The sequence below is a fragment of the Neovison vison genome, chromosome 2, assembly GCF_020171115.1.
Source record: "Neovison vison isolate M4711 chromosome 2, ASM_NN_V1, whole genome shotgun sequence".
In the NCBI taxonomy this organism is placed as follows: Eukaryota; Metazoa; Chordata; class Mammalia; order Carnivora; family Mustelidae; genus Neogale; species Neogale vison.
Window position 1 is genome coordinate 52,456,959 of NC_058092.1, and position 24,139 is coordinate 52,481,097.

Genomic DNA, 24,139 nt, shown 5'->3' on the forward strand with positions numbered 1-24,139 from the left:
AAATCATAGTTTCTGATTCTTCATTTCACATTTTACGTAGTCGTGGGACCATACGTGAAGAAGATCCTCTGCGAAGAATTGGGTGCCCCTGCCAACTCAGCGGTTAACTGTGTCCCTCTGGAGGACTTCGGAGGTCACCACCCTGACCCCAACCTCACCTACGCTGCTGACCTGGTGGAGACCATGAAAACAGGAGAGCATGACTTCGGGGCTGCCTTTGATGGAGATGGGGTGGGTACAAGGGCGTTTCCATGAACTCTGATGCAGGCCAGGCCTGATCCTACAAATCGGGGAGAAGCAGGCTGCTTCCATCAGGCCCTGTGGGCTTTGTGAGTGAGTGACTGTCGAGGAGTCCTCACTGCACATGGGGTCAGGGCTAAGTTATTAGAAGACCCTCATGTACAGGAATAAATCCTTGAAGTGGGACCCATGTGTTTGGTTTTAGGTATTCCTATTTCCTAAGAGTGGCAGGGTGATCAGGGCGCAGTTACAGTGTAACAGCTGGTCAGGTTCTAGAAATCCATCCTAGGTTTATTTACTCCTTTAAAAGAATTTGGCCTTATACCCATTTGTCATTCGCATTAGCTGAATAATAAAACTATAATGAGAGAATTAACCTTTTATTCCTTCTCTACACTTAGTATCTTTAATAAACAGGCTGTTTTATTTACATTGGTGACTATATAACAGACAGGGAAGAAATGTATTTTCATTGGTACTACACATTTTACTTAGACGAAAATATATTTTTATTGCTCTTCTTCTTAAATTCAGCCAGAATCCATTATTTCCAGAAAAACATAAAATTTCCCATATCAAAATTTTGGACAATTAAAAGGTCCTCCAAGACATTATTTTGCAGTGCCCCTTTCTGAAGCAGGGCATGATGGGATTTCTTGCCTCCATACACAGTGTTACTCGAGTACTCCCTTACACCAGGCACCGAGGAAGCAGTGAAGGTGGCAGTGTGTTTTGCTGGGCCCTGCATCAGAGGGAGGGGCCGTGATTTAGGAGCCCTTTCTTGAAGAAATCTGCTTTATTCCTCGAAAGATGCCTGGTAGACCCACCAAACTATGTGAACAGTCATTGTTTCCTTTTCTTATGTCGATCTCTTCTTTCCTTTGGGAGAGAGGTGATTGATTCCAGAGTTTGGAAAAGGTCTGGGAAGTTCAAGTCAGCTGGCCTCTGGAGGAAGAGCAGAGATTCTGGTTCAGAAGGAGTTTGTGCTTGCACTTTAATTGAAAACAGTTTCTATTTTTTTGGCACGGGGGTGCCTTTGGTGTAGCAGTGTACTATGCAGAGCCATTAGAAACAAAGTCCAGTGCTTAGAACCCAGTATGAATAAAGGTACCAGTTTTAAATTTGAGAATTTAAAGTTTTGATACCCCCCCATGTAAGATAGTTTTTGTTGTTGGTGGTGTTCATTTGTTTGTTTGTTTAACAGTTTGATTAAAAGCTCTTCCTTTGAATCCCCCTTCTCCCAAAGGATCGAAACATGATTCTGGGCAAGCATGGGTTCTTTGTGAACCCTTCGGACTCCGTGGCTGTCATTGCTGCCAACATCTTCAGCATTCCGTATTTCCAGCAAACCGGGGTCCGAGGCTTTGCCCGGAGCATGCCCACCAGTGGGGCCCTGGACCGGTAGGTCTTCATTCCCGTGGCCCTCACCGGGCTCTTCTCTGTGTCCAGAACACTCTTGCTCCCCCTGCAGCTTGGGCATCTGAGGCATAATGTGTGCTGTTTATTTAGTCAAACATTGTTTATTGAAGTAGAATTAATATATAGTGTTTTATTAGTGTCAGGCCCACACTGTATTGATTTGGCAATTCTGTGTATTAGTGCTCACCACAGTAAGCGGGGTCCCCACCGGTCCCCATACGATGTAATTGCAGTATTACTGACTGTGGTCCCTATGCTGTGCTCTGCATTTCTGGGACTTGTATCTCTTAATCCCCATCACCTGTTTCAACATTCCCCCACCCACCTCCCCTCTGGCAACCGCCAGTTTGTTCTATGTAAGAATCTGTTTGTTTGTTTGTTTTTTGTTTTGTTTTTTCTATTCCACATATAAGTGTTTATGAGGGAAGGGGTGGGTTTTTTTCTGGATTTTCTTTTCTGGGATTTTCTGTCCCCTCTCTGTGCTTCCTCATGACCCTGTGCTTCTTCCATTCCAGCACTTACCACACTGTTTCCGTAGCTTGTTTGCTTACCTGTCTGCCCTGCTACACTATAAACTTCTACAGAGAAAAGACTGTCTTATTCACTGAAGTATATGCCATGGTGTGCCTGGCACACAGTAGGACACACACACACACACACACACACACACACACTTCTTTAAAAAGAACAGTTGAATGTTACTGAAGAAATGAGTGGATGGCAGCCCCACTGTACTGAAGCCATCACTCCGGAGAACCACCCCCCTCCTTTAGCAGGTGTGCACAGAGTTTGAATGAAAGAGCAGTTTGAAGGAGGGTCAGTATGTCAGAGAATTTCTGAAGAAGCATTCCACGTCCATCCCTCACTGGGTGCCTGTCCATACGCAAATACAGCAAATGTTCATTTCTCCAAAATCCAAATAAACAAAAAGCTCAAATAGTTAAGGAAAGTTATATTCAGTTTTTATGAGAAAGGACGTGGTATAATAAACATTTAGTATCTCAAATTTGCTTATTTATTTATTTGTTATATAACCCTTCATTCACAAAGGCTTTAAGGTGATTTGTGAGAACACATCTAAAACAATTAGAAAAATACAAGTAATACATAGTAAATGAGGACCAAGGAGAATGCTAATTAGAACATGTTAGATGCCCAGTAAATGTTTGGTTAATGAATGAATAAGGAATGAGTGAATGAATAAAAGGTCAAGGTCAGAGAAGAAAGCAGAATGGATATATCAAGGTTCTTCTAGGAATAACTGATATTTATTGAGCATTGCCTTGTGTTTTAAGTCATTTAATTCTCAAACCAACCTTAGGAGGTCAATGCTATCTATAACCCCACTTTAGAGGTGGGAAAACAAAAGGCCAAAGAAGTTAAGTAACTTGCCCAAGGTCACCCAGCTAGTAAATGGCTGAGTCAGAATTTGAACCCAGAACCTTTGCTCCTCATCGGCCCAAGTGGGCCATGTAGTAGTTTCCTACTGTGGGGGAGAGGAGGCATATGTGTTAACACAATCAGTGCTAACTTCTCTTCTGCTAAGAAGAAGTTGATAATATTCATAGAGTGGTTTATAGTCTTAATTGATCGGCACAGCAATCCTAATCCTAAAGAAGAGGACCCCAAATGTCAGAGAGGCTAGTTGTCTTATTGAAGACCCCACAGCTAAGTCAAAGTGAGAATTAGAACCCTGTGCTTCTGGGTCCACACCCTACAGCTGAAGTTGTGAGCTAGTTTTGGCCGAGCTGTTGTAATTAGACCTAGCAGGCCTGGAAATAACTTCCTTTTCATCCAAGAGATGGTTTTTGGAAAAATTGATAATGCACATATAGAATCACAATGGAAATAACTCATTACCCAGGTAAAAGTTTATTGTATTTTCAGCTTTCAAGCTTATAGATTTAATTTTCTTCAGATTTTAGAGTCTAAACGTGACATTGCTCTGCTAGCAATATTAGGTCAGCTTTCTGGAAGGCAAAACTTTAAAAACAGCGAATTAAATGTAGATTTGTCTTCCTTTTCAGAGGGAAAGGGATCTTAAAAAAAAAAAAGAGAAGAAAAAAAGGCCTCTAAGGACGCCTGGGTGGCTCAGTTGGTTAAGCAGCTGCCTTCGGCTCAGGTCATGATCCCAGCGTCCTGGGATCGAGTCCCACATCGGGCTCCTTGCTCGGCAGGGAGCCTGCTTCTCCCTCTGCCTCTGCCTGCCTCTCTGTCTGCCTGTGCTCGCTCTCTCTCCCTCTCTCTGACAAATAAATAAAATATTTAAGATTCTAAATAGTCTACAGATATATAGGAAGGAGTAGAAGATGTGTTGGAGAGGATAGGGGACCAAAGAGTAGTGTGGGGGAGTTGGTACAAATGGGAGACCCACAGGACACTGTCCTTTCTGGGCCTTCTGGTGAAATGAAAAGAGCATTGACTGGGCGGCTAGATAGCAGACTGTTGCTCATCCTGGCTCTGTGGGCTTAGGCTGGTCACCTACCATCCTAGACCCTGTTTCCTCTTCTGTAAAATGGTGCCCTCCTAAGCCCAATATTCCATGAGTCTGTGACGTGAAGTGCATCAAAACATCCTTCCTTTGTTCTTTATGGAATGCTGATAGCTGTAGTCTGTGTCCAAAACACGTTGGGTGGAAAGAGCCTCAAAAACAGCCTTGCACATTTTGCTACTGTCGCTCCTTCTAAGATATTAACCTCAGTGTCCTGAATTAATTCTTCCTTCTTCCTCTTTTACCCCCTCCTCCGACTCCACGTATAATAGTCCATTGTGCACAAGTTTTCTCCTACGATTTTCCATCCATCTTAGAATTATGTGTACCTCCAAGCCGTGCTAAATAGGACCCTTGATTACAATAACGGTTGCCAGTGCCCCCCCCATCGCGTGGCTAAGCTAACAGTCCTGCTGTGATGTAACTTTGATTTCATGCCTTTGAAGGGTGGCTAATGCTACAAAGATCGCTTTGTATGAGACCCCAACGGGCTGGAAGTTTTTCGGCAATTTGATGGATGCGAGCAAACTGTCCCTCTGTGGGGAGGAGAGCTTCGGGACTGGTGAGTGCATGGCCCTGTGCTACCGTGCCCTTTCCTGTAAACACGACTCGCGGGGACGCTCTGACCGCTAAGGCGGGACCGAAATAGCACCGGTGGCTGATGTGTCCTAAATCAAAATGCAGTCTATTTATAACAACCCTGGTGAAGTATACACATTTGAAAAGCCTCGAGGAGGGCTAATTTTACTTCCAGAGGATCAGATCCACCGAGACAGGAAGTTTGGGGGGCCCCCTCGGCGGCATTGTCCCTGAGCCCGTAGAGATTAAACAGAGTGATAAACATGTGTTTCTTCCCTCCGTGGCCAAGGAAACCTTTATAAATGTTTTCCTTTCTGGGGAAGAAATACGGTGGAACGAGTCAGTTTTTCGTTTTTATTTAAGAGGAAGTTGCCTCACAGCATTAAATCTTTCTCTTGAACCGGCCCAAGTTTACTGTAGCAACAAGTTATGATTCATTAAGGTTAAATGGAAGGAGGCCCTTAGGGTAGAAGGAAGTTGCTAGGTGATCAAGAGATGAGAACCATGTCCTTGTCCGTGAGGAGGTCTGCAAAAATGGTTAGCGTGATGAGGGAGGGGACGTGGTAGGCTGGGGGACCTTTCAGGACCCTTAGACCCTACCTTCTCTGCTCTCCCTCCTCTCTGCCTGTCCAGATACTGACCGGAAGTCCTACTTTCATGACCTTCCCTACTGCCTCATCCTACCCTTGTCAGTTTCTCACCTTTCTAACCCTCCATTCAGGCTTGTGGCCCTTATCCATGTGTTGGTCTCCAGCCAGGTTACAAGGTACATCAACTGGCCGTATTTCTTCTCCTCTTAGTATTTTTACCCAATATTTTGAAATAAAAGGACTGATCTTGGTCCTTTAGTACCAAAGCAAAGCAAAGATTGAAATCTAGCCTTCTGTAATTGCAACAGAGTTGCAATTCATACCAGGTTAAATACTGATTTGAATACTGTTTTGAATAGCAGTTTGAATACTGATTTTCTTTCATTTCCTGCAAGTCCTGGGGTAGGGTGGGTAGAACGAGCTGGTAAATTTAAGACACCTATATACAAAGCTCTAAAATGGAATGTCCTAGAGGGAGTGGTAATGCTCCTTGGTAATGAATTGACTTGATAGAATTGAAGGATGTAAGAAAGATGGATGAGTCTTGGGACTGAACAGTGTCCACAAAGAAGACTCAGTGGTTTCCCAGCATTCTGTGTCTGCAGTCAGAGAATACAAGGCCACTGCTTAGCCTTGTCCTACTTCATAAAATATGGATGATGCTGTCTAACTCAGTGGGATACCAGATGAATGTACATGAACCTGTGAGGTGGTTGTATTCTGTGAAATACCACCCCCCCCCGCCCAATGTTATTAAGCACAGGCTTGCTTTCAAGCATTCTTTTTTATGGACGGAGCTGTCTTTGAAGGCAGGGACCATGTCTTAATCTTTGGTTTGCTAATCCCTTGTATCTGTATCAGTGCTGAACAGAGTGAAAGGGAGAAAAGTTTAGAACAAGGTTTCCCAGGGTGTTTGGGTGTGTGGAAAGATACTAATTCCAGGAAAGGGTTCTGAATTCAACGGAGATTGGGAAACTTGGAACACAGCTCTCTGTCTTGGATATTCATAATGATACTAGCATTCGAAGATTCCGAAACATTCTACTGTAAGGGGTCCTGTTTGTACAGTTTTACCTAAACAGTTAGCTGCATCTCTCTCTGTCTTTGTGTGTGTGTGTGTGTGTGATATCTAGTGACATCTTGCCCCATAGATCCATGTGGGAAGCACTGGGCAAGGTGGATGCCAAGCCTGGAGCCATTAGGAGTCGCTGAGTGGACAGGCTGGGAACACACCTGGAGAGCATACCACAAGGGGCCCCTCTCACATGACAGGGCTTGACCTACTGCAAAGCAGCTTGCAGGTCCTCTCCTGTCCAGGCTACCCATCCTTAGTCCTCCCGCTCATTCCTCATTGTTTGTATGCCCAGCACCAGCTTCTCGATGCTTCCAAGTTCACCAGTGCCTCTCCTAGATGAGGTCCAGAACTGAGCCCAAATCCATGTGTGAGCTAAGAAGTAAAGACTGGAGTGGGATGATTATTTCTAGAGAACCGGGCCCCTTGCTTTTTTGGAAATAACTTTCACTTATTTTAGCTTTCAGGGCATTTCATAATACTGCTTAGCTCATATAATGTGGCTAATGAAGCCCCTTTAAGTTTTTACTCAGGAGAATTTGCCAAGAGAATTTGTCACTCATGTTACATTTGAGGGATTGATTTCTTTGAACCCAGACATTAGACTTTAAATTATTTCTTGTTAAAGTTTGTTCCTCTTTATTTATTCAGTTTATTCAAATACTAAGGGCCAACCGTGATTTTATCTCCCCTTTGATATCTCTTTTATGCAAAGAGGGAATGCATCGTGAGAATAATCCGTAAACTCTCTTTCTCTTTGAAAAAAAGAAGATTGTTCTGTAATGTTTCTGCCACAAACGGTTCAAAAACCAAGCTGCATAGCTATGGGCCTCTCCTGCTGTGAATGAGTAGCAGCTGAAGTCCTTTAAGTGAACTTCTGATCTCCTTGTTTACAGAGGAGTTAATTTCCACCTTCTAGTCCCTTGCTGGTGAGTGCTTCCCGCAGTTTCTTTACAGAGTTTCTCAGGGTGGACACTAGTGACTAAACAAGCTCTGTGGTATTTCAATTCCGTAGTTTCATTGAATACAGTGTCCTTTATTTCTTTATTTTTCCAGATGAGAGCAGGAGCAGTTTCTCGGGAAAGCCTCCCTCACCTTCCACTGGGGGTCCACTCCCCTTCCTGTTGGCTCTCATGGCACACACATTTCTTCTTTTTTGCATGTATTACAGCTGTCATTTAAAAATTGCTTATGATTACTTGATTAACATCTAGTTGATCTAGCCAGTGCTCCACTAGACTGTGTTATGTGAAGACAAGAATCACAGCTGTCAAAAAAAAAAAAAAAAAAAAAAAATCACAGCTGTCTTACTCTCCATCATATCCCCAGAGCCGCCTATAAAGGCCAGCGTGGAGTAGGAGCTCAGCAAACACTTGTTGAATAAATGAGTGAGTGACCACAGTATTCATCTGACACCCTCCAGTTAGACAAACAGAATCCCGGTGTTGGAAATGAAGTCACTCGGTGTGATTTCCTGTGTGGTGTTGGAATCGTAGTTGGCAGGCAGTGCTGTTGGACTTAAACATACACCTCAGTGGAGAATCCTTACCTTACCCCTTGTGGGGACTCAACGCCATTCCCACTCCGTAGTCCAGAGTCGTGTACCTAAGGTGTTCGTGAGAACAGATGAGCTTTTACAAAGGAAGAGAAGTTGACTTGCAAAGAGGTGCAAAGGAGTCAGACTTCAGAAGAACCGGCTCAGCAAACAAACCACTAGCATTTCAGAGCACAAGCCGTAATATTACTCATGTTCCCAAGCATACATTAGTCTGTCCATGATGCAGGGACAGCCACGGCCTCTCAGGATCATCACAGCCACAAAGGCTGGGATTCTTCCTCACACATCAGCATTACAAATGTCGGGGTAAAGGGACTCAGAAATGGGCAGCAGAATGAGACAGGCTGAACCTATTATTTTTGGCTGATTTCATGGTGCAGTTATTGTTCCCCCCTGACTGTGGATGATGATATCCATGTTTACACACAATGGCAGAGGGCGGAAGTGGTGTTCTGTCCCATTTTGAATTTGTTGGGAAATTGGGAAGGAAATAGAACGTGAAGTCGTAGATAGAATAGAATGTCACTGCTTTTGAAACTTCCTCAGGAAAATGGGGGGCTTGGGAAAGGGATAGAAAACCTTTGAAGATGAACCTGGTATGTAGAAATATGCCAGTAAATTATGATCTGGCCAGATCTGGAGGTTAGTGACAGTTTTTCCTGCTGCATCTTTAAAAGGCTTTAGCGATGATGCATGCTGTAGGAGTGATGACTTGAAGAAGTTCAGCATTGATGCTTTGCAAATTTCTCTTAATTGTAATTTCTTAGGAAAAGTTTTTCATGTTTGTACGTCTTTGCGTTGACTCGTTTCTCAAATGTTTATTGAACTTTAACCGCATCCCAGATACTGAGTGAGGCTCTGGGGGCACGATGGGTATGGTCTCGTGCAGGGCCCTGTAGAATCCACGTTTGGGGCAAGAAGTCATCAGACCCTGGCCAGGTAATTACAAGTATACAGAGTGATCGATGGTGACATACAGGGGGCCCTGGGAGCTTTACTGGCAGGGCACCTAACCTGGTTCTGTCTTGTTGGGAATCCGATTTTCTGTCTAGTTCTCTGCACATTCTGATTTGCACAGCTTTTGAGTGTATTTTCCTGTAGGTGAGGTGGCCATGGGAAAATTAGAACAGCCTGTCTCTGGAGATTTCCCAGACAGAATACCGCACTAAAACTAGGCTGAGAACCTAATTATAACTAACTCAGTCAAACTATTACCTGCATGTCTGTCTCCCTCCCCTGTATGTCTGTGCTCATCTGTGAGGGCAAGTAATATGTCTTACACATCTTGGTATTTTCTCATGTACTTGGAACATGGTGGGCACTGATTCATAGTTGTTGAGCACATGATAGAGTTTGGGTTACGACGTGGCTCCTGCCCGTCAGGCACTTGCAATATTCCTCCAAGGACCCAATTCCAGGGCAGTCACATGGCAATACAGGGTTCATTGCTAAAGGGAAAGTCTGGTGGTGGCTGGGGGAGAGGCCCTGAAGGCTGGAGTGATCTGGAACAGGCTTCCGGAGGAGCTTACCTCTCCTTTCAGAGTAAATTTATTTGGGTCATAAAAGCCAAAGAGGACAAGACTGCAGACAGAGCAGGTCTGCTGGACCTCTAGCCAGTCAGCTGGGGTCTGACCACTCCTGGGGCAAACTCTTACTGATGTTTGATATGCAGGCATCAGCCCGGGATACACCTCAGAGTCGAGGTGGAGTAAGAACAGACAGGTAGGATGGAGTAGGGGTGAGCGTGGAGGGCAACAAGAAAGCCATCCTGGTTTGGGGTGAAGTGGAAAGTAATTGCAGGAGATGTTAGCCAGGCTAATAAGTGATATATGGAGTGGAAATTTTCAGACAGAGAGAATAACGTGTTTAGAAGACCAAAAGGGAGGGTTGCCTGGGTGGTGCAGTTGGTTTGAGCATTTGACTCTTGCTTTTGGCGAAGGTCTGATCTCGGGGTCATGGGATCGAGCCCTGGGTTGGGCTCCACACTCAGCACAGAGTCTGCTTGTGTTTCTCTCTCTTCCTCACCCTCTGCCTCTCCCCTTACCCCCTCTCTCTTAAATGGGTAAAATAAATCTTTAAAAAAAAAAAGAAGAAGAAGAAGAAGACCAAAAGGGAGCTAAAGATGGGGAGAGAGAGAAAGATAGAAAGACATGACAGCCAGATGCAAGTGTTTTCAGACAACTCCGTGTAGCTCTTCAGTTGCCACTGCCCCATCCTCAGACCTGTCACCTGGCAGAGGCAGGCGCCCGGGCACTCCCAAGATGCCTAGACTGGTAAATGGAAACTAATCCCCAAACTGTTAGCTTTTGGCTCCCTCAGCAAGCGTTGACATTTTTCTTGGCCGAGGCCTGGAATATGCCCTGACCGAGCGGAGGGTATACTTACCACAAGGTGCTGATTAGGCCGAAGTCAAGTGACAGGTGTTTGAAGACGCTGAAGGGGCAGAATTCCCAGGCATTCAGTTAGTCCCTGAGCTGGACCGAGTATAAAGAGACCCAGTGCAAAGCCCACCACTGCCTTTGTGTTAGCTAGGGCTGGGGTGCCTGCTGGCGGTGTTTCTCTTTCCTCACAATTATGGGAGCCTGGCTGCTTTTCCCTTTTTTAAATTAAAAGAAATGATAGCAGTAATTCACATTCATAATGGGAAAATTAGATGAGGAAGAAGAGGAAAACACTGTAATGCCACTGCCCGGAGAAAAGAATGTATTGGGTTCTATTCCATTTTTATCACCAATGTGTACAGTTAAGAGCCATTATTTTTGAAAGCTTAATAAAGTAGTGGAAAGCACTCATTTCCCCCCCAAAATTTCTTATTTTTCCCTTATCCATAATGGTAATTTGCATTTATATAGTACTTAGCAGTTAATAAATATTTCTACCCTCTATCACGGTAAAGTCTTACAGTTTTGTGAGAAGGGTAACATTTATTCCCATTTTACAGTCAAGGAAACTGAGGCTTGGAAAAGTTAAGCTAAATAACAGAGTTTTAGATTCTGGTTTCATGACTCTTTTTTTTTTTTAAGATTTTATTTATTTATTTGACAGAGAGAGCGAGCGAGCGAGCAAGAGAGCACAAGCGGGGGGAGCAGCAGAGGGAGAAGAAGAAGCAGACTCCCTGCCGAGCAGAGAGCCTGAAGCAGGACTCCATCCCAGGACCCCCGCGATCATGACCTGAGCTAAAGGCAGACGCTTAACTGACTGAGCCACCTAGGCACCCTGAGGTTTCATGACTTAAATACAAGCAACTTCCAATGAAACACAATTGCCATGACTACAATAGCAACATCTTTAGAAACATACACACATACGCCATTGCCTTTTTTTTTACTTGTAACTTGTCCTCATTCACCAGAATCCTAAAGAAAATGAAATGTACCTGGACTTTCTTTTTTTTTTTTTGGCCAGAGAGAGAGAGCAAGCAAGTTACACACAAGCAGGCAGAGGCAGAGAGAGAAGCAGGCTCCCCGCTGAGCAAGGAGCCCGATGCGGGACTCGATCCCAGGACCGCTGGATCATGACCTGAGCCAAAGGCAGCGGCTTAACCCACTGAGCCACCCAGGCGTCCCGAAATGTACCTGGACTTTGGGGGCACCTGGGTGGCTCGGTCGGTTGAGCATGACTCGTGATTTCAGCTCAGGTCATGATCTCAGGGTCCTGGGATTGAGCCCCATGTTGGGCTCCACACTCCGCGGAAAGTCTGTTTGAAATTCGCTCTGCTCCCCAACTTGTTCTAGCTGTTAACTCTCTCTCTAAAATAAAAGAAGTAAATCCTAAAAAAAAGAAAGAAAAGAAAAAAGAAAAGAAGTGTACCCAGACCTTCTGAGTAGTAGAGTTACCTAGAGTTTTGATTACATGAAGGTGGTTGGTGAGTGTAGTAAGAATTTCCAGAGACTAGGGATCTTGCAGATGGAATAGAATATTTGTGCATGTTATCCAAGACAGATATTTGGTTGATGGTATTAGATGTGTGATTCAGTTATCTCTGAGTAACTCTGTCAGAATTGGTTAAGATCTTTAGATTTTATTTTCTTTTCTGTATAAAAGAAAAAGCAGAATTCTTTACTTAGAACAGGAAAAACACAAAGGACACTGGCCCTTATGCTTTCAGTGTAGCCTAAATAAATAAATAAATAAATACAAAATAAGAAAAAGAGAAGAAAAAGGAAGGAAGGAAGAAAAATACCCATGGGAGCATAGACAAATAATTCCAAGCTGTGTCCTTCTGTCATGAATTCTCAGTATTTCAGGGAAGGTGCCAGAATCTTGCTGCTCAGAGTGAACTATCGCCAAAACATCATTTGCAAATGCTGTAAGGGCCAGAGAGCTCATTGCTGTTCCTTGAGATAGCAATACAGGCAAATAAAAGTCCATAGATCATGAAATTCAGTAAACCAAGAATTTGTTACATAAAGTGCTACGTAAAAGTATTGCCCAACATCTCCAGGTCTGTCAGCTTCCAGGTTCTGAGAACTGTGGTTTCTGAAAGTGGTATCTTATTGAAGAAAAGGTCTTTTGAGGGAAAAAAAAAATGTGTGTTTTTTGAGCCAAAAAGAGAAAAAATGTAATAGATTAATTAACCGATAAACTCATTCATTGCACTCCTTAGTTGTTTAAGTACTCAGTGTGCTATTCTAGTCACCAGACTTCGTTATAAGGATAGTAAAAAAGATGTCTCTAAGAAATAGGTGAGAGGGGCGCCTGGGTGGCTCAGTGGGTTAAAGCCTTTGCCTTTAGCTCAAGTCATGATCCCAGGGGCATGGGATCGAACCCCGCATCAGGCTCTCTGATCAGCGGGGAGCCTGCTTCCCCCTTCCCCACCCCCCACCTGCCTCTCTGCCTACTTGTGATCTCTCTCTGTCAAATAAATAAATAAAAATCTTTAAAAAAAAAAAAAGAAAAGAAATAGGAGAGGAGTGGGGTGAGAGGCTCATAAATCGGTAGAGGGTTTGAGCGGGTCCCTATGAGGGAAGGAAGAGAACATAGCTCGTAACTGCCTAGGGGAGCTGGGTACTAGTCCTAGACTGGAGAGGACATTTGAATTGGGTCTAGAAGGATGAAAAGAGGAAGAAAACAAACTTCACTCATGCCTACTACGTAGCCAGCATTGTGAGACACTCTGATGTTCTAAGAAGAATAAGACCCAGTGGGAAGTCAAGAAGGGTGCACAGGCACTTGAAGAGTTCAAGGCATGATGATGTGCAAAGCCTTGTGGGAGAGGGTTTGTACTGAGTCCTATTCAGGAGTCAGAAAGTAGCGCTCAGTATGGTCCATGTGTGGAGATTTTGTTCCGTTTTGTTTGGCTTTTAGAACAAGGAAATTAAGGACTGAAAAGGAGAGTTGTGTCCTGTATCAGGTTCTTGGAAGAGGATCTCCATGCACATAAGCACATCCGGATGAGCCAGTGTGTTAGCTCTGGTAAAGATTTTAGCAGGTACCTTGGAAGGGGACAGATGTGTCATAGTTGACTTAACCAAACCCCTCTTGGTTAAAGAAAGATGCCCTGGATTGGAGTTGCTGGATCCACAAGTAGGTCCGTTTTTTAAGGCTTTGATACTTTTTGCCAAATTGGTCTCTGGAAGGTTGTACCTCTCCCTGCAGTTGCATACTGGAACCCCATTTCCCTTCTACCTCTCCTGATCCTAGGTGTTCTCATTTTAAAATCTGTGGCCATTTGTCAAACAAGTAGCAGTTTCTTATTGAGCTTTTAACTTCAATTTGTTTCTTAAAAAATAATGATACCTTCCTACGTAATTGGGCACCTATATGTATTCTTCAGCGATTGTTTATATCCTTGGGCTATTTTTCTATTGAAGTTTTGCTTTTTCTTTATTAACATGTAAATTTTTTCTGTATTGAGGTACATTAAACATCTACTTTATGTTGCAAATCGGTTTTTTTTTTAAGGTTTGCCAATGGCCTTTGACTTTTACCTATAGTTATTTTGCAGATCGAAATGATAATTTTTTAAAAAGATTTTATTTATTTATTTATTTGACAGACAGAGATCACAATTAGGCAGAGTGGTGGCAGAGAGAGAGGAAGGGAAGCGGGCTCCTTGCTGAGCAGAGAGTCCAAAGTGGGGCTCGATCCCAGGACCCTGGGGTCATGACCTGCGCCAAAGGCAGAGGCTTTAACCCACTGAGCCACCCAGGCACCCCAATAATTTTTTTTAGTAGGCAAATACATAGATTCTTTTTTCTTTTATGAATTCTGAATTTACCTGTATTTGCCATTCCCAAGACTTAGAAAATATATATATATTTTCTATTTTATTTATATTGTATATATTATATTTATATCTATATATATCTTTTATTTTTATATATCTTCAAAGACTTAAAGCTTTTCAAATTTTATATTTGAATGTGTAATTTACCTGGAAATCTTTTTGGTATGGTGTTTTATAGGGGAAAAAACTGAATTTTTTTCCAACTGTCTAGCTAGATAGCTAAATACTACTTAAAAAGAAATTCCTTCTTTGCCTACAGCCTTGAAGTAACACCCTTATCATATATCCAAGTCATATGCATGTTTAGGTCTCTTTCTAGCTGCCCTCTTTTGTTCCATTTAGACTGTCAGGCTTTTAATTATTGAGTATTTATAATGGTCATGTTATTCTGTTGTTTGTTTTTTTTCTGCTCACATTTATACTTTGTAATTGATATATCCAGTTCCACCAGATTATCCCTCTGACATTTTTATTGGCATTTTCTGTAAATATCTAGATCACTTTGGGAAGCATCAACTTCTTTCCCATATTATGTTGCTTTGTTCCCTATGTGGTTCCTTCCATGTATTCAAGTTCCTGAGTCAAATTTTATGACTTTTTTGATTGGGTCTCCATGTTTACTGTTTAGTTTATTCCCAAATAGTTTTGGAGAAATCATGTTTCTCAAAGCTGCTTGCTGCCCCCTGGCCAGGTTCTGATCATATCCGCGAGAAAGATGGACTCTGGGCTGTCCTCGCTTGGCTCTCCATTCTAGCCACCCGCAAACAGAGTGTGGAGGACATTCTCAAAGATCACTGGCAGAAGTATGGCCGGAATTTCTTCACTAGGTAAGTCCCAGCCTGGCTGGGGTACAGAGGTAGAGTGGGGAGGTGCGCTGAGAGAGTTCTCATGTGTATAGATTTTTTTCCTGTTTCTCAAGTGGTAATAAAACTCTAGTTCATCTAGCCTCTACACATTGATGGATTTTAAAATAATTCAATCAGGGTTGCCTTTTATGTTCGCCATAAAGAACAAGGCTTAAAAAATTTAGTAAATGTATTCAAAAGAATAAATGTTTTGTAAGCCTTTTAAATGTACGGAGGTGGACAGGATGATTGTGCTGGATTTGGACTCAGAAGAATGGATTAGAATTTTATTTCTGCCCCTTAGTGAGTTGAGAAGTCATTTAACTTCTCTCTAACAGAAAACTGTCCTCATTTTCCTCATTTGTAGAAATGGTAATAACAGTCTGCCATTGAGTGAATTAAATGAAATATGAGTCTGAAAGTGTTTTATAAACTCTGGGACACTCAAAGTATGGAAACTTTTTTTTTTCCTGAAATTATGGAAACAATTATGCTTAGTCTAAATCAACTTTTCTGACTCATTAAAATAGGTCCCCAAAGGCTGCATACTTGTCAATACTTCATTCATTGATTCAATAAATATTGACTGTGTGCCTACTTTCTGCCAGGCACTGGGGATTGGGCAGTGAACAAAATACTTAGAGTACATAGTAATTCTTCTTTGGCACGCATACTTCTGTTTTTAAAAGGCACTAATTTTTTTTTTTTTTCAAGAAGTGCTTTTCACTAATTCCAACTTGCCTTTCCCCCAGTAAGTGTAAAAATCTAACAGAATTTTTCCCAGACCTCACTATTCTAATTATTGAAAGGAACTATGAGTAAAAGGGAGTAGATGAATTGCTAATTGGTAAGAAATGCATAGATATAATTTCTTTGGGCCTCAGTTGCCTTTTCTATAAAATAGGTGAGTTAAATTAGAGAATTTAAAAACTATGTCACAGATTGAATAGTCAGTCCACGGTCTCTGGATAGTCCCTTAAGAATTACCTTAAGCAACTCAGCCTCCTTTCTCAGAATACTTTTATCAACTCGAGTGAAGGCTGTTGCTGTCTTCCTCCCTCAAGTCATTCTTCTGAGGGAGGTCTAAGTAATAAGGTTCACGTGGTACCGCAGCAGTAGCCCTAGGAGCCACAGCAAGAATCTCTACTTTCCAAGAACCAGGAAAACCTGGTAATTCAGAACAGCAGTCATGGGCTCACTAGATTCTAGAGTGTCATGAAGGCAGGACCATGTCTGGTTCTGTGCTTCTGCTATCACTGAATACCTCACTCCTAATGACACCGTAAATATGCTTTGGATGAATAAATGAACGAGTTAGTAACTAGAACGAATAGTAACTAGAATGGAATAAGGTTAGAAGGTTTGTTCAGAGAAGAGGTCACTCTTGAATCAGTTAAAACTCTCCGTTTAAAAATCATTTTAGGGGTGCCTGGGTGGCTCAGTGGGTTAAAGCCCAGGGTCCTGGGATCGAGCCCCGCATCGGGCTCTCTGCTCATTGGGGAGCTTGCTTCCTCCTCTCTCTCTGCCTGCCCCTCTGCCTGATTGTGATCTTTGTCTGTCAGATAAATAAATAAAATCTTAAAAATAAATAAATAAATAATAAAAACCATTTTAACGTATTTGTATTAGTTTCAGATAACTGCTAACTATTGCAAATCAAGTCCCTAGAACCTGCATTTCTAGTTCGTTAAGACACCATCGTACCCTTCATCTACTTAACAGGAGTGCTAGGGATTGTTTTATGTCAGCCTCAAAACAGTTAGTGGTGAGGCAGCTGAGATTCTGTGAGATGAAGCAACTTGCTCCTAGTTGCCCAGTTAGTAAGGGGTTGAGGCTAGATTCGTAGGTCGTTCCGATGCCAAAGTCCAGATTCTTTCCATCACACCCCTCTGTGCCTAGGATTTGTAGAACACTTCCCCCAAACACCCAAAGGTCATAGGCGGAAAGCACAGACACCTGGTTGTGATTTCTTGCTGTTTATCACATTAACTAGGGGAAAGAGCTGACTTCAAGATTAAAGGACTGCTGTCCTTGATCCGTAGAATCCTGGAGACTGAACAGGTTGGCCTTAACTCCCCAGTATTTCGCATGTCTCAGAGGGTGTCATCTTGCACATATCATGTTTGTTTCACTATCAGAAATAAATACAGACTCTGCTTGAGCCTCTAAAAAATAACTCTCAAGAGGGTGTGTGCCACAAGGTCAAGAAAAGCCACCTGTCAGAGTCTTTAACCTCATAAGAAAGAAGTCAGGAACAATTCTGGGAGTAATAATAATAATAGTCATAGAATTTCTTTTGTGATGATTTTTATTTATTTATTTATTTTTCTGCTTTGATCCTTCTCTATCTACATCAGGCCTCCTCCGTCAGGGTGAACCCAAAGCACTTTGGACCAGATTCCACCCTCACTGAAAGGACAGAGCTGTTTTCAGATGTACAGAGTTAGGCTTTGGCCCCTTCTCTCTGGTCAGTGAAAACTTGGCCTCACTTTAGGAAGCTCCCCTGGAGACCGGAACGCTCTTGTGCCAAAAATCTCAGCAGCCGCAGGCAGGTCGCAGACTGGGAACTCTCCCAGCATTTATCCCGAAGAAGCTCCAGGAGTTTGAAAGAGAAGTGCTTGACTCATGTTCTTGATGCAGAGTCCTTGGGAGATAACCTTGCATTTAATTCTACCTCCTCAGGATGCAGTGATTAGATGTTAGAATCTTTCACAAGCCTTCTAGAACTTATTCTTGTAGAAGAGCCAAGACAGGAGTTTTCTGCTTACTCAGAAGTTCCTGACCCTTCCCTGAAACCCCGCAAAGCCTTCCTCCCATCCCTGACCTGCTCCCTCCCCAGAGACAGACAGGCACAGCCTTTTGCCAGCTGCTTCTGCAGCTAGGGGGTTTGGGGCGGTGGCGGGGGGCGCGGGGAGGTCCAAACAGAGGGTGAAGGAAGTGGTGATCTATCTCGGGAATGATCCAAAGGGAGTGTGTGGGCCCACCTCTGTGACTTCTTGCAGGTACGATTATGAGGAGGTGGAGGCTGAGGGCGCCAACAAAATGATGAAGGACTTGGAGGCCCTGATATCTGACCGCTCCTTCGTGGGGAAGCAGTTCTCAGTGGGTGACAAAGTTTACACTGTGGAGAAAATTGATAACTTTGAATACAGTGATCCAGTGGATGGAAGCGTTTCAAGGAATCAGGTAGGAACAGATTTATGTGTATGGGAGAGAGGCCTCAGAGCTTCATCTCTGAAATCTCAAGAGAAAAAAGAAAAAGGCTGCTTGAGCCTTTTTCTTCCCCCTATTTTCTATTTCTATTCACAGCCCTCCCTTCTTTTCCCCACAGTTGCCGGCTTTCTGCTGGATCACACATAACTTACAAATATACTCATAGGGGAAATGGGTTTTGCCCTGGCTCCGTGTACTCCCCTCTGCCCTCATTCTGGAATTCTTAGCCCCTGCTCCAGAGGGATTTTTTACATCCTCCAGAATTCCATGCAAGACTTTGTGTTGAATGCGTGTGCAGAAAGGAGCCCTAGAATCTGAAGCTGAAAAGGTGAACTACTGCCTTGGTATCAGCCCCCTCTTTTTCTCTCAGGAGATGATAGCAGAAAGCCAGCGGTGAGAGTGGCATTATCATAGACCTTTCTCTGGTATGTTCTGATTTCTAAAAAAAAAAAAAATTGATGAGGCATTCTGGACTTAGAAATGTTAGTTGTTACCGTCTGCAGCATGTGACGCACAGCCAGTCCAGCACGGTGGTGCGTGCATAGCAAGACATCACAGTTGAGAACCTGCATCGTGTCTGCATGGAGACAGCTGTTAGGGTTTCCCTCGCTGGGTGCCAGGGAGCCAAGGCTGCAGGCTGGGTCGGCCCTCAGCCAAGCTTCTCACAGACACCCGGGGCCCGGGGTCTTCTCTCCTCTGGTTCTGCTGTTGTCTCAGGATGGACTCACCACTAATAATTTAGAAGCAGAGATAATAAAGAAGGAGATGAAAATTATTTTATAGCTTTCCAGTTTGCTTTTTCCTGATGGACCCAGATTTTTGGCCCGGTCCTTCTCAAGGTAGCCGACAGCTTTGAAGGAGGGGGACCGCAGGATTGTTAAGAGTGTCTGTCTGGAGAGTGGGCAGTGGACGGGTGGTTGGAGCGTGGCCACAGCGACCCTGAGCACCAGGAGTCTCCCATCCTCAAAATGCTGGCCCACTGGGCTCTCTTCTCTATGCCTGTTCACCCGCCGTGAGAACTCTGGTTCTGGTACAGATGGTTGTAAGCGACGTCTGAGATAAAGAGAGGCCGAGGATAAAGTAGGAGGTGGGTATGGAAGAGGGCAGGGTGGGGTCCACAGGACAGCAGGGCAGAAGTGTTTGTAGAGAAGCCTTCAGAGACAAAACGGGCAATTAGGGAAAGCAACCCCCAATTCTGCGCTACACCCAGCATCTGTGAGGAGGGAGGGGGAGCTGAGGCGTGTGTGGGAAGGGTGTTGGTATGAGCACGGGTGCCGTTTGCTGCACTCTGTGAGGAAGAACCCGACAGCTTCACGTTCTATAATCAGGAAGTCTGAACATTTGGATGGAAGGGCAGGGAGGAGGGAGAATCCTCTGAAGTAGACCTAGCCTCTGCCATCAAGTAGAAAGACTTGAGAAGCTTCAAGTTGAAGCTGTGGGAGAGGCAGACCAACCTGGTATGTTTCTAGAAGCAAGAAATGGTAAATGGGAGTTAATAGTATCCTCCCCATGATGATGGAATCAGGAAGGTACTGTGTGCCTTTCGTCTGCTGTCTTCACTGCCAAATGGCACGATTAGACACGGCATGGCATTTGGTGACAAACAGCAGCTGAGGAGCAGTGTCTCTCCTTCTGGTTGGTGTCCGGCTTTGAAGTTCTTTGTATAGAAGAATGACAGGCTCACGAGGACTAGGTCTCAGACCGCTGTCTTGCTGACTCTTCCTACCTCAGGTGACAGAATATGTACCTGAGAATCTTTAGCCTCAGTTCTCCTGAAGCAAGAAGGTTATTGAGGATGAGAGATGCTGCCAGGGAGGAAAGAAGGCGGCAGCAGGCGGTTGGGGGCACGGGTTGGCATGGCACCCACATGGACCCCGCTTTGAGTCCTCAGGCGTCGAGGGGAGAGTGATCACTGGCTCCTGCTTGCTGGGATGGCTGTAGCTGGCTTCACCTGCGACGTGTGGCCTGCTGTTCGCCGTTTGAGCCTCTCTGTTGGTATTGTGAGAGTTCCTTCTCTTCTGTGTCCGGAATCTCTTCTGCTCTGGTTTCAGCCCATTCTGTCCATATTTTCCTCCTGATCTGGGGATCAAATTTCTGTATCTAGCGACTTATTTGTTTACTTATTTATTAGGCTTCAAACTGGAATGGTTAGGCCATAAACTACAGGGGAGTGGAGAGAGAGGGGAGGGCCGGCCTGGGTCATCCAGGACCCCTGTGCCCCAGATCAGATCCCCCACCTGACGCTGGGCATGCTTCTCCCCCTGTAAGCTCAGCCCCCTTTGGCGGGACGCAGTGACAGGCTGACCACAGCCGACTCCATGGGCTTAACTGCTGCCCTTTATCAAGGACCTGATCTTCCAGTTGATCACATGCAGAGGAAATTCCATCTTCAGACGAACCCCTTGTATTTACCAGTCTTCAGTCTCCCTTCCAGCAGGTGGGGGACACATCTCTGCTTCCCTTCTCCAGGGCCTGCGGCTCATTTTTGCTGATGGTTCCCGCATCATCTTTCGGCTGAGTGGCACCGGGAGCGCGGGGGCCACGATTCGGCTGTACATCGACAGCTACGAGAAGGACATCGCCAAGATCTACCAGGACCCTCAGGTAATGCTCAGGCCCTGTGTCCTGACGAGTTAGTGCTTCCCATTAGAGGGAACAGTAGTGGTTTCCCCGAGTCTGTGTTACCACAGCCCGTTTCTCCGGTGGTCAAACACGTGTGTTCAGTTTTCTCTATATGTTTCCCTCAGTAGGTCATAACAACAGTGACAGCTAACCATTAGCTCAGCATTTCTCTGTTCTAAACCCATTACCCAAGTGGATATACTCACTGAAGTCTCAAATGAGGTAGCCCCCATTCTTTTCCCTACCACAGATGAAGAAACAGGCAGAGAAAGGTTAAGTGGCAGCTCATAGGGTCACGTGCCTGGTGAGCAACAGAGTCAGGAAAACTAATCTTTAAATCAGCCCCTCTTCTGGCGTTCTGGTTTGTCACTGGTCATTTGCTACTCTGCTTGGTCTGATCGCCTGTTCTGGAAGAGCACATGCTGGTTCCAGATTTGGTGGTGGAGCAGAGAGTCTCATGACCCAGCAACAAAGGTCAATATGGAAGAGTCTTCAGACTGGTAGCCTGGTGGTTTGGGCTCCCAGACCTACCCAGAGGATCTCCAGAAGTACGTCAGAGTGAGGAGGGACCCTGGAGGCAGGGGTAGGGTGGAGAACTTAGAGGGGAGCCACCCCAGGGGAGGAGCCAAGGGGAGACAGTGACACACAGGGGACTTTCACTTGTTTGTTCCTCACACAATGGTCTTGACAGATGTTCCTCCACCATAGTTGCACAGCCAAAAAAGTGTAGGAGCTGTTGTGGCCCATTAACCCCTTCTTCAGGATTCATAACACACATGGCACCTTACGGGCTCTGAGAAAACTCGCAGCAAAGATGCCTGTTTGAGTGGCATTTCACCATGCTTATTCTATTAAGCCTTTTTCCTTCTAACACCTAATTAAAATCCAAGCAAACTCTTTTGGAAAGCCTTGGCATAGCGGTTTTGAGAATAAAGTTTAGATGTAGAAAGGTCTTGCTTTCAATCCAGTTTCTGCCACCTGACTAGTAGCCGTGTGTCTGCGGGCAAGTGGTTTCCGTGCCCTGAGCTGTGGTTTCCTGGTAGAGTAGTTCCTACTGCTCCGAGGTATTATAGGGATTTAAGGAGACAAGGGATGCGAAATTCGAAATGCTGCGCCTGGCCCATAGGATTAGCTTTTGAGGACGTGTGGCTCTTAGAGTCGAGAGGAGGCTTCGCTTTTACATATATATATATTTTTTTTATCATGTCCAGACTCCAGGTTCAATTATTGCAAGATCTCTGTCGTGCTGTACGTGTCCCTAAAACTTAAACCAAAGGCCATGGTGTCTGCGTTGTAGACCCACAGAATAATAGAGCAGGAGAAAAAGAAGGGAATTGTGTTCTTTTGCCCTAATACCAGGCATGTTGTAGACATTTATGAGTGAGTGAAAGATAAGTTTCTTTGAACCATAGTTGTCAGGAGGTGGGGGGGGGTGTGGGGAGGGCAAAGGGAGGGGCCTGAAGGGTGTGAGGTGCCCACAGTGCCTAGATGTATCACCATTCCAGCCACGAGAAGCCTTCCCTTACTCTGGAGCTGCTGGACCTTTGTCTCAGCACTTTCTGGGACTGTTGGAACCCCTAGGGGAATGGCAAGTGCTGTGCTCAGCACGTGGAGTTGCTTCTCCCGCTTTCAGCGAGGAATCATGAGTTGGTGGAGATTAAGAAGAGGGAAAGCAACAGTGGGCAGTAGGAAATGAACTGCTCTTGGCTCTGCCCTTGGGTCATTTGGTTAAATCACTTCATCTTTTTGGATCTCAGTTTTCTCATCTGTAACGTGGGCAGTTTAGCTAGATAAGTAAGTGGTTTTTAAAAATGTTTTCATTAAAAAAAATTAAAAATTATTTATATTTATAAATGTATCCTGCAACAGCAGAATCCTTTTCTTTTCCCCCCTGAGTGAGAAGTAGTTGGAAGGTAGTGTTGTTGCATTTTGCAAAGATCTCTTTGGGGACAATGTGGGCGGCAAATTAGAGGATGCGGAAGTAGAAGGACCATTGTTCCAGGTGAGAAAGAGAAAGTTGATTTAGCGAGATTGATGACCCAGGTTGGAGAGAAATGGTGCCTGTTGAGAGATGCATAGAAGGTAAAAACTACTTACGTTTGCTAATAGATTAGACAAGGGCAATGTGGGAGAAGAAGGGGTCAAGAGTAACTTGTAGTTGTTCATTAAGTTTAGATGTTAGGCTGTGTTGTTGAGTCACCAAGATGGGGAATGCTGGAAGCAGATTTTAGGGAAGGAACACTTCTCTGTGCTTAGACTTGGAGAGTTTGAGGAGCCTTTGGGATGTGGGAAGAGGCAGTCAGACATGTGGGTCTTGGAGGCCATCTGAGGGCTGGAGCTTCAGGATCTGTGTCTAGAGAAAGTAATGGAAAAGGTTCTCTTTGTGTCTCCCTCAGGTCATGTTGGCCCCCCTTATTTCCATCGCTCTGAAGGTGTCCCAACTCCAGGAGAGGACGGGACGCACTGCACCCACCGTTATAACCTAAGAAGATAGGCCAGTTGCGGTACGTCCCTCTGCCTCAGGACCCTCCAAGTCATCTGATTGAAGAGCATGGACAAACAAAATGTATCCACCCAGGCTTCTTAAGATTTGTTTTTTCCACTAACCAGTTGTTGATGACTGGCCCATTAGTGTGACAGGGCCAGCTGAGATGCCGTGTGGGCAAGAGGACCTAGGGGCTTTTATTAACGTCACTCCGTGTTGTGCCCTTAAGCCCTGCTGCTGTGCAGGTGTTTGTCTCCCAAGCACCTGCTCCTGTTCACTACAATGTGGGATGGAGGCTGAGTGGGAGCCAGTGAGGCCATTTCTCACGCTAGGTTGTCCCAGTGAAATGACAGTGCAAGCTCGTTTTTCTTGGGTGAATTCCTCCCCCGTTCACTGTTTACATGTGTTCCAGCAAAATCCAATTTCTGGTGCCTTCTCTCCAATCAGTTCTTTCCTCAGAGTGAGACGTACTTGTCTACAGATGTCTGCCTTGTTTTTGCGACATAGTCCCACACGAATATTGTGGGATATTAAAGCAAAATAAGTCACTATTTCTTGATGTCTTTTTTTTCCCCCCTTAACTGCAAAATGCTCTTTCACTTTCAGAAAGAAAATACTTCTTTTTTTTTTTTTAAAGAAGATATTGTATTCTGTTTAGATGTCCTAGCTAGAAGACAAAATGTTCTCTGCACTAGGTTTAAAATCCTTGTACTCAAGAACTGTGATTTCAGATCTTAGCAGAGTCAACTGAGCCCTGGATTCATCCGAGGTAGCTTGCTTTATGTAAGCTCATCTT

The 24,139-nt window shown here is 44.4% G+C and overlaps 1 protein-coding gene across 1 annotated transcript in view; it reads left to right on the forward strand.

The window, feature by feature from the left end:
• PGM1 (phosphoglucomutase 1) overlaps positions 1-23,894 on the forward strand; it is a 63,175-nt gene extending 39,281 nt beyond the window's left edge. Inside the window, exons 5-11 of the mRNA XM_044238373.1 lie at positions 41-231; positions 1,487-1,641; positions 4,597-4,712; positions 14,870-15,005; positions 18,026-18,209; positions 20,706-20,840; positions 23,255-23,894. Of these exons, the coding sequence (XP_044094308.1) occupies positions 41-231; positions 1,487-1,641; positions 4,597-4,712; positions 14,870-15,005; positions 18,026-18,209; positions 20,706-20,840; positions 23,255-23,344 (1,007 nt within the window). The 3' untranslated portion in view covers positions 23,345-23,894. The remainder of the gene's footprint in view (positions 1-40; positions 232-1,486; positions 1,642-4,596; positions 4,713-14,869; positions 15,006-18,025; positions 18,210-20,705; positions 20,841-23,254) is intronic.
• The last annotated feature ends 245 nt before the right edge of the window (positions 23,895-24,139 follow it).